At 54.6% G+C, this 10,031-nt stretch overlaps 1 protein-coding gene across 1 annotated transcript; it reads right to left on the bottom strand.

Annotated features, from left to right (window-relative positions):
- Positions 1 to 1,574: 1,574 nt before the first annotated feature.
- LBX2 (ladybird homeobox 2) lies at positions 1,575 to 5,416 on the bottom strand. The gene is made up of 2 exons (XM_069074324.1): positions 4,946 to 5,416; positions 1,575 to 2,964 (listed from the first exon to the last, which is right to left on the bottom strand). The coding sequence occupies exons 1-2, from the start codon at positions 5,253 to 5,255 to the stop codon at positions 2,570 to 2,572; spliced, it is 705 nt and encodes a 234-aa protein (XP_068930425.1). The 5' UTR covers positions 5,256 to 5,416; the 3' UTR covers positions 1,575 to 2,569.
- Positions 5,417 to 10,031: the final 4,615 nt, after the last annotated feature.

Raw genomic sequence — 10,031 nt, 5'->3', positions numbered from 1 at the left:
TTGGAGACATCACACAGTAAAGTGGACAAGTTAGGATTTGACCCCAGGTGTTCCGGCTCCGCCTTTGACCTCAATTCATTTTCTTCTGTAGATGTCTTGTCACTTAGGTAGATGATATTGTGCTCCCTGGGGCTAGAATCCACAAACCTCCCATTTTACAGGTTAGGAAATGGGCCCTGCAAAATTTTCTTCAGCCATAGCAGAAGGGGGTACAGGCTAAGGTGTTTATAGGGCCGGGAGAGGCTGGGATGGGGAGTTTTTTATTTGAGAGAGTACAAGAGTGAGGCGGTGAATAAGGAACACCTTACCTGGCCTAGATGCGGGTAGGTAGCCACAGATTTCCCCTTCCCTTTCCTTTCTCTCTGGTCCAGTAGCTCCCGGCAGCCCCTCCCCCCTCTGCGTTTGATGTGCAGACAGGCCCTAGGGAGGGGTGGGGGTAGGGGCGGGTAATTAATCACAAGTTAAAGGAATTAAACTCAGCCGGGGATGTCAGCAGCCAGCGGCGGCCCGGTCACCCGGGAAATTACCGGGGGATGGGAAGCGGGTGTGGGGGGTGGGCAGCCACTCCACGGGGTGGGGGTTGGGGAAATCTTCCCCTGTCCACACACACACACACACACACACACACACACACACACACACACACACTTGCGCGCGCGCGCCAACGGAAGGGGTGGGGGCAACTGGGGCTCGCTAAGGGAATGTCTTTGTGTTACTCGTATTACCCTATGTGACTGTGTGGCTCCCCGTATTATGTGTGTTGCATGTGTTGCGTAATGTAGTGCGTTACAACGGCGTGTGTATGCCGCGTGACCCTGGTGTTGTGCGGTTATTGTGTCACAACGGTGTGTGCGATTGTTGTATGTGTTGTTGCTGTACATAAGTGTTTCGTGTCCGATGTTGCTGTCTTCCTGTGCAAAGTTCACTTTCACGAGCATTTTACAAAGACGCCTACTATATGCGAGGCTAGTCAGTGTGTGTCGCTGTGTGAGTTACTGTTGGGCAGTAGTGTTGTTATGTGTCCCACAAACACCCTTTGCTGTCTCGGTGTTACACAGTGCGTTATTGCCTCGGTTGTTGACAATGCAGACATTACTGCTTGTGTGTCTGTTGTTGACTGTGTTGCGAGTTGCACTGTCACTAGGGGTGTAACCTCGGGTAGTGTGTAATTTTGCCCTTTCCTCTGTCCTCTCAGTTTCTGGGCATCTCCTGCGTGTCTCAGGATCTAGGTCAAGGTCATCATTAATGAATTCTTGGGAGGGGGTGGGGTTTGTAGAAAGGAATTCAGAGAGATGCCCCCTAGGCCCAATAGGTGCAATTTGGAGTCTTGACGGTCCAATCTCACGAGATCTTCGGATCCTACCGGGTGAGTGAGAGAGGAGAGCAATTTTGGGAGTCAGCTACATCTCACAAAAAATAAGTGGAGGTAAAGGTAATGGGGAACGAACCCCTCCCCTATTTCAGGCCCTCAATCAGTAAGGATCCTGAGGTTGCCCAACGAACACAGGCTGCCAGCGTATGTGGCCTGCTCCCACCCTCTCCGCTCGCAGGAGGGAAAAAACGAAATGCCCTGTGGGGTCCTCTTTATTCACACTGAGAGGCTGACGGTGGGGTGGAGATGGTGGGTGGTGGAGGTGGGAAGCGGCTACCAACGGCCGGATATCTATAGCAGCAGAGAAGACCCAGGTGACCCTAGCTCTCTGTCCATCCCCTGAGCAACAGCCGTCGCTGGGAGAAGTCTCCCGGCAGAGTCAGGGAAATAAGACTAGGCTCTGATTAGACCATAATTAGAGAAAACGAAATGTGCGCTAGAAGGGGGCTTTAAAAGGAAGAGAGGGAACAGGACAAGTGAAATCTATAGGGGCCAGAGGGTAATAGGGTTCAGAAGGAGGGAGTCCGGGTGGGAGAGGCCGAGTCTGACGCCAGAGGGATCCCTCAGCCCAGAAGAGTGGGGATTGGGGAGACTGGGCGGTAGTAGAGTCTGTCTCGGACTAGGATAGAGAAAACGAGGGCGAATCGACAATGTAGAACCGAGGCGGCTGTTGAAATAAGGAGGAACACTATCAGAGACTCCTAGGTTTAAAAAAAAAAAAAAGTGAGAAGCCCGGGACATGGCAGAAGCACAGAAGGGGGAGGGGGGGAAGAAAAAACCTAGCTTCGTAGAGGTATCTAGGACCCCTAAGTCCCTGTGACTGGAAAAAGGGGGAGTGGAGAGACTTGCGTAACGATTGAGAGCCAGGGACAATGGGGAATGGCGGGATGAACCATGCAGACAGTCATGCCCCCCACCCCCAATTCCACAATAAGAATAAACGAGGTTTAGTGATCCAGTTAGTCTGGGACGCAAAGACCCCAGAGAACGGGAGGATTGGATAGCACCAAGGCCGAAGTGAAGGGAATGGAAGGAGAACGGAGTGGGAATAAGTCAGAAAAAACTGGGCAGTAGAAGTCTATCAGGGACCTGGACGCTCTGAGCTGGCCCAGTGGGTAAAAGGGGCACGATAGGGTCTGGCGATAGAGTCTGACAATAGAATCCGCAAATCTCCAGGACCAGGGCCAGATTTTTTCTTCAATCGTCCACCTGGATCTCCTCGTCTGAAAGCTCGGGCCCAGGGTCAGGGCTGGGTTCTGGGTCCGCGGAAGGGTTTGAGCCGGATTCTGGTAGAGAGAGGCTCAGCCGGCGGAGAGCTGCGGGTGGCAGGGAACGCAAGGAGGCCACGTCTGCCTTCATCTCCTCCACATCTCTCTTGAGCTTGGCCCGACGGTTTTGGAACCAAGTGATGACTTGGGCGTTGGCCAGGCCAAGCCGAGCTGCCAGTCCGTCCCGCTCGGCTGGAGCCAGGTACTTCTGGAACACGAAGCGCCTCTCCAGCTCCAGCACCTGCTGCGCGGTGAACGCAGTACGCGACTTCCGACGCCTGCGGGTCACAGGCCTGGGGATCAGGGGGCTCAGTGCCGCCCGACCTGCAGAAACAGGAAGGACCAGGGGTATGATCAAACCTGGGACTGGACCTTCCCGAGAGCACGCAGGCCGGCGTTGCGGCAAGATTTGGGCCATTGAAGTGGACTGCGGCCTTCTCCACAACAACAAGGCTGAACCTGGCTCAGAGTTCGGGGAATTCCCTAGATCCCGTGGGGTGGGCAGAGTTAAAACCTGGGAAACAGAGGGTGATCTGTGAAATTCCCCATGGGCCAGGAGAACCTGGCAAAATCAGGCAAGGAGGCTAACCCAAGGTACATATTTAGGTCAAGCATTTGGGGTAAATAACTCAAGGCCCCTGAAAGTAGTCGCTTGTAAGCAACCCCAGGAGGCAGCAGGTTCAGGGAGGAAGCTGCTCTTCCCCCCCTTTCCTTCCAGCACAGAACTGGGTGCATGGCGGGAGTGGAGAGGAGAGGATCGGTGAATTCACAGAGAAGACTTGTTGATGGTTTGATTGATTGAGGTGTCTGGGATGACTGAGACAGAGGTCAGGGGGGTGTAGGGCTGAAAAGGACTGAGCGACTGGGGCAGTTAGGGTTAGAGAGGTATGGAGTTGAGAGAACAGGGAGATGGGGGCAGGGTATTGGAGGTACAGAAGGGTGTGGAAAGGAAAGAAGTTTCATGGGGTAGAGAGATGTGGGAGAGACAGAGAGGTCAGGGACTGGATGGTGGGATTGATCTGGGCTTCAGGACCAGTGGGGGCCTCCCGTCCAGATGAGCGAAAATGTCGAAACTAGGGACCTACTCCTATGATCTCTCCCCCAGCCCTTAGGGCTCTTTCCCTGGGATCTCGAGGCCTTTTCCGGGCCCCCTTACTGTCCCAATGGCTTGGCTCACACCTTCCCCGTGCCCCTCCTCCACCTCCGGATAGCCAAACGGGTCGCTGCAGGGGCTGGAGCCTTGGAGACACAAACACAGCAGGGGAGAGATGAGCCTGAAGCCTCTGAACCCTACAAGCCTAAGAGGCAAAGGCGGATCCCTAACTGGGTTGGATCTCTTGCTTCCTCGCTTTATCTTCCTCATCTGTCTCTGTTTCTGTCCCTTTCTCTTTCTCATCCTGACAGAATCTCTATCATTTCTTTCGCAATGTATAGAGTAACATAAGCAAGCAATCCTCCAGTCTCAACATCTGATATTCCCTTCGTTTACTGTGGTTGCGATTGTGTGGTTGTGTGTGTTGTGTGTGTGTGTGCGCGCGCGGGGGCATATGGGCGCGAGCGCATTCTCCGCGGGTCGGAACTACCTAGAGAGGAGAGCGGTCAGCTCCGGCCTTGGTCGGACAGAGACCTCGACCCGCTGAAGGAAGGAGAGAGTAAGACCTGATGATATCCTGGACAGATCCCTGAAACGCAGGGGGAAATGACAAAGCAGCTTCGGAGAGTGTGCCCTTGGCAACTCGAGCTGATTCAGCAGGAGGCACTTTGTGGCCCAAGTTTTCGAAGGAGCCGGACTCAGGAGAGGGGAGGAGGGTGTTAGAGAAGGAGAGACCAGTTAAAAGGGAGGCAGTGAGTTAAAGATGACGCATCACTGGGGAAAAAAAAGGAGGAGAGCAAAGGGAAGAAAAAAACAGACCCGCGAAAGGGGTCAGACGGGGAGGGGAGAGGGGAACCCTAGGGAAAGAAAGAAAAACGGTGAATCGAAGGAAAAGTGGAGGTCAGGAGAAAAGGGAGACCACGGAAAAGAGAGAGAAGGAAAAAGGGGGAAAGGAGAAAGGGAAAGGAGGTCTGAGGAAAAAGAGCAATCGGGAGGGAGATGTTGAGGAAGAAGAAAAAAAGGGGATTCGGGAATGGGCAGATTAAGAGAAAACAGTGCAGAAAGAGGGGAAGCGAGAGGAAAGGAGGAAGTAGGAGTCAGAGGGGAAGGCTGTAGCAGGGGTGCACAGTAAAAAGCTCAGCAGTGTAAGAACCCAAAGCCCCCTCCCGCCTCCCTCTAACTGCAACCCCAGACAAGCGTCTGACCGCGTACCTTCGGCCGCCTGCAAGACACTGCCGTCGAGCCTGCGGAAGGTCTTACTGGCCAACTCTTCTAGCGCGCAGAGAGGCGAAGTAGGGTCCTGGACTGGCACCGGGGCTGGGGCTGGGGTCGGGCGGGCTGGTGGACCCAGGATGTCAGCTATGCTGAAGGGCGTCAGCGGCTTATTGGAAGCGGCAGGCGGCGGCCCGGACTCCTGAGCTGAGGTCATGTCGGGGCCCCCGGGCCAAAGGGTCCCCACTGCCTGGGCCGCCAGCGCCTCGCCACCGCCTGTTCCTCCTCCTCCCCCACCTCCTCCGAGCATCGGTTCATGCTCCGGGCCCCGGGGCCCGGGATCGCCCGTGCTGCCCCCCGGGGCCCTGGTCTGTGCCCAGAAGACTGCTCTGGGCAAGCCTGAAGCCGCTTCTTTGCCTTAGTCGGACGTCTCAGTCCGTGCAGCCCTACGCCCGCCAGCAGAGCCTTAGCTCTGCCTTAAAGGGCCTTGGGGCGGGAGGCGGCACCTGGGTGGGGAGGGGGGGCGGAGCTTACATCCTTCCTCCAGACCCACCCCCACCTCAAGGGTCCCCCAGTTCGTCTGATGATCCTCCGCCCTCCTCGGGCTAAGGCCTAGGTGACCCTGGCACGGACTGAGGAAGTGACCTCCTGGTTCGAGCGCCCTCACAGGAGGAGACACAGTGCGCTACCCGGAATGTACCCACTCCCCGGCCCTCTTCTGAGTCCTGCTCTGGGGGCAATCACTGGGCCTATCGGCTCTTTTCTCCTGACCCTTTCCAATCAGCCTCTTTATTCTTACGACCCTCGTCTCTGTCCCTTAATAGCCAGACCCTGTGCCCCCTACTGTGCCCCTCGCCGCTGTCCAGTCTGGGCCCCCGACTCGTAATGGGAGCAGCCTTTCTGGCCCATAAAACTGCGGGCGATAAAAGGCTTTTTCCTCCCGTGGCCTCAAGGGCTTTTAAAAGTTCCCAGCGCTAGAGTAGGTGGATGGAAGGGGGGGGGGGCGTTGAAACCAGCTGTGAGGGAAAAGGGGAGCTGGATTCAGCTGTGAGTGGACCTAGGGGGTAGCTGTGTCTGTCTACCTCCCTCTCCTGGCTCAGGCCCTGCTCCTCCATGAACCCAGTCCTCCTAATCTACCCTCCTCCTCAGCCCCATAGAGAGGATGGGTCCACAAGGCGATGGGGGTGACTGCGGCTGGAAGTGATTAGGCATGCGGGGGTGTGGAGCTAGGGCACTGCTCAGATTCCGCAGACCGACCGTGGCTGGGCCGGGCGAGCAGCGGAGGCCTTGGCGACCTGGCCACTACCGAGTCCTACAGCCTTCTCTGTCTGGGACCCCTGGGACAGAGGTTGCTCAGAATGGTCTGAATCACGGGGTAGCTGAGGGGGTGGGGGAGTGAGGACGTGGGGCGGGGGGCGGCGGGGCTAGGGAAGCCTAGGGAAGGAAGTGGAGTACGCAGGTGAGGGATAGAAACCGCTGGCTTCCTGGAAGTCTCAGTCTCTCGGCCTAGTCCCTTCCCTTAGTCCTATTCTACTTCCACTCTCTTCACTGCTCTGGCCTCAAGCCCAGCAGTCCCCCCCCCCCCCCCCCCCCCAGCCCTCGGGGATCCACCTCTTCTTTATCTGTTTCCTATTCCCTGTGACTTCAACCCCATTTCCCAGGCTTGTAGTACTCCATAAAGTACCCCTCTCTTCTTCCCCTAACCCCAGCTTTCTGAATTGGCTCCTTGGGGGCTCCGGAGGCTGCAGGCTCGACTTCCAGAAGGGTTCTGACTTCTATTCTGGGCTCAAGATCTATCGGATCGCACTGGGACAGGTAGGGGAGATTTAAAAAAAAACAGGACGAATAGGTGGAGGACAGGGTGGTGAACTAGGTGCTGGAAGGGGGACCTAGCGGAGAGATCCATACGGACCACCATCGCCACTTCAGAAGCCCACTGATTCAAAGGGACATGGACAAAAGCAAGGACAGAGATACGCACAACCCCATGGCCAAAGGTGAGGTCAGTCCGTGTTTCTGTCAATGCCTCTCTATCTCACTCAGCCTCTTCCACGAATGGGAAATTCCCGCGGTCAGTCTAGCACTTCAGAGAACTCGGATAGATAGCCGAGAAATAAATATCTGGTCCTGACAAGGCAGGAACTGACCCCATACGTCCCCGGGGCTATGGGTTGGAGACCTAGTCAGAGCCCCAAGCCTGGAGTCACTCTCAGGGCCTCAGGCGACCTTAGAGCCTCAGGTTGTACCTTACTATGCCCCGAGGGAGACACATGTTCCCTCAAATACACCGGAAAAGACAAATAAACATAGCATAGCTATACAAAAAGACACCTGGACCACAGCAAACGCAGAGACAATCACACACCCACGCCTTACTCACACACACGAGCTCCCAGCTCCTCTGTGGGCCGGCTCTAGGGCATGGACCACCGCTGCTACCGACCTAGCAGAGACCCGGCTCAGGCGAATTAGGACGGAATCCTAATAGGCCTCCGGGAATAGGGCGGAACGTCGAGGACTGGGAGCCCAGCTTCGGCCCAGCAGGTTCTTGGAGTCACTCGAGGGTCTGTCGGTAGGTCTGTCTGAATCACTTAAGTCTCCTTCCTAGTCGCCCCGTTGTTCACCTATAGGGCCACGGCAGCCCACTAGAAAAGACACAATCTCTAACTCTTCCACGCACACACGAAGTTAGTTATATTCACAATAATACGAAACAGAAAACGGCCCCCAACCCTGCGGTCCGAGCTACCCCAGGCAAACGGTCAGATCTTCAGTAGCACTTCCTTTAAAGAGGGAGCAACGCAGACTTGGACACTGATAGACGGCGTACCCTCCTCCTCCCCCCGCCCCAATCCCACGGTTTAGACTCACCCGCACTGTCCTTCCCAGTCTCCGAGGCGGCTTTTGTTTCTTTTAGTCTCTAAACCCCCTCCCCCTTCGAAAAACTAGGGCATTAAAGAAACTGTCCAGCCGGCTGTTTCGCCGCTGTCCCCCCTATTGCTGGCTCTCTGGCTCTCGACTCCTTCCATTTCCTTTTCACCTTCTCCCGCCTCTTCCCCGATTGTTTATTAGCGGCCTCCGTCCATACTCTTCTGCCCATTTTGGGGACAGTGTATGTGACTGCGTGTTACATGGGTTTGTATCCCTCGTTCCTTCCACTTCTTTCTCCGCTCTCAGAGAAAGGAGGGAGCCTGGGCTGCGTTGGATGGAGCTCAGATCTCCAGGTAAGAGCCTGGTTTGCTTTCGGTCCAGAGCAGAAACACAGGGACAGGGATTGAGTGTAGGACCCGGGACACTCTGGATGGACAGTGTTAATTTTGGAAGAGCCAGTCAGTTCAGTAAACACCTCAAAGGCGACACACTGAAAGCCGAGCACACACACTTAGAGGTAAGTTCACGGAGACACAAAGGCAGCCATACCCGCAAACACGGAGGCACAATCTTACAGACACAATTGCGCAATTACATAGACAGACACTTCCACACTGGTGACTGACTAACGGTCAAAGATCAGAAGGGACCCAAGTGTGGAGGCTGGCTAAAGTGATTCAAGAGCCTCTCAATTGGTTATTTGGGGGAGGGGGGGGAAAGACGATCCCGCCCCGCTCCCGCCCTCCCTTGGTTGAGTTGGGAGCTGCCTTTCTTCGCTCAAATCAATGTCTGTCCCATCGATGTTGTTTCACTTAATCTGTAATTAAAGTGCGTCCCAAGAGAGGCTCTTGTGCCCCTCCTCCCGCCTCCAATCCTCATTCCTGTATTCCCTTCTCATGGAGCCCTCCTAGAGAGGCCAAGATATACTCACATAGGCACAACAGAACACACACTCACAGAACTCACATAGGCACAACACAAAACTCACCAAGCACAGAAAACAGATCCACAACTCATACATACACATTCACAACACAACTGTTAAATACTGTACCTAGAATGAACAGGACATAATTAAAAAACCAAATCGAACACCAAGGCTGCCTCTGACAATTGCCATAGGTTTGTCTCACTCACTGCCCTCCCTCCCCTTCTTTCCTCTATCCCTCTTTACCTGGGTCTTAATTTCAGACCTTCCTGCTGTGGATCTCTTATCTCTTTCTTCTAATGGATGCCTCTGAACTCTCTCCCTCTGCCTGTCCTGAGAGGTCTCAAGTCTGAGGGGTGACATCTGGTCCTGAGTCTGATGGGGAGACATGGTTCCCCACTATGAGGGTCTAAGATGTGATAACCAATGGTCCAAGGATGAGAAAGGAGGGACTTGAGAAAAGTGGTATGACTTTCTGAGTCTGAGGCAAACACATCTGTGACCCCACACTGGAAATGGTTTGAAAGCTGAGGGCTCTTGAATCTTCCCTTTTTCTTTCTTTCTGTCTCAGAACCCCCTCCCATTTCCTCTCATCCCATTCTTCCCTTCCCCTCCCCCTCTCAATGCCTGTCTCAGGTAATGCCTGTCCCGTGAGGGGGGGGTTGGGAAGGGGGGGGGGGTTGCAGAGACTGAGAAGATGGTGATAGGATTTGGATTGGGGGATGGGGAGAAAAGAGAAACACTGGGGGAAAAAAACCCAACCCCAACAATGAGAGACACCTGGGAAGGCATAGTCACAATGAAATAAAATTAAGACACTAGAGACATACACAGATATGAGAGAGGCATTTTTGTGATAGAGGGGTTCATGCAGAAACACACAACCTGAAAACAGACATCAACAAAGAGAGAGAGACAGAAGGATAAAAGAGGGTAGACACATAGAAACTGAGTGACAAAGACAGTCACAGACATAGCAGCAGAGAAAGACCAGTAGACAGCAGATACAAGATATGGAAATGGTCACTGAGTCAGACATAGCCCCCTGCTCACAGAGAAAGGGGAGTCCCCAGTTTTTCAAGAAGAGAGAGTCTCCCCTGGGACTAGTGAGGGGCCACTGATGGTATTTCTCAGTCTGACCCCCCCCCCCCCCCCCCAGCCTCTTGCTGGCCCCAGGTCAAGGAGCCTGAGAGAAACTGGATCCATTGGATGCTGGGAGTAGGAGTTGGGGGAGGAGAGAGGGGTGAGTGATTAATGAGGGAGATTAAACCTCAGGGCTCAGAGGTC

The sequence above is a fragment of the Petaurus breviceps genome, unplaced genomic scaffold (genome assembly GCF_028583685.1).
Source record: "Petaurus breviceps papuanus isolate PSGF00001 unplaced genomic scaffold, PetGlider_PUasm1.0 140, whole genome shotgun sequence".
NCBI lineage: Eukaryota > Metazoa > Chordata > Mammalia > Diprotodontia > Petauridae > Petaurus > Petaurus breviceps.
The sequence above is the reverse complement of the archived record's forward strand: the minus strand, read 5'-3'. Positions and strand labels throughout refer to the sequence as shown.

Excerpts from the sequence above, each read along its gene's own strand:
- LBX2 (XM_069074324.1), bottom strand. The coding sequence starts at position 5,255 with ATGCTCGGAGGAGGTGGGGGAGGAGGAGGAACAGGCGGTGGCGAGGCG. Across the intron at positions 2,965-4,945 it reads TGTCTTGCAGGCGGCCGAAG|GTCGGGCGGCACTGAGCCCC; the intron begins GTACGCGGTCAG and ends CTGTTTCTGCAG.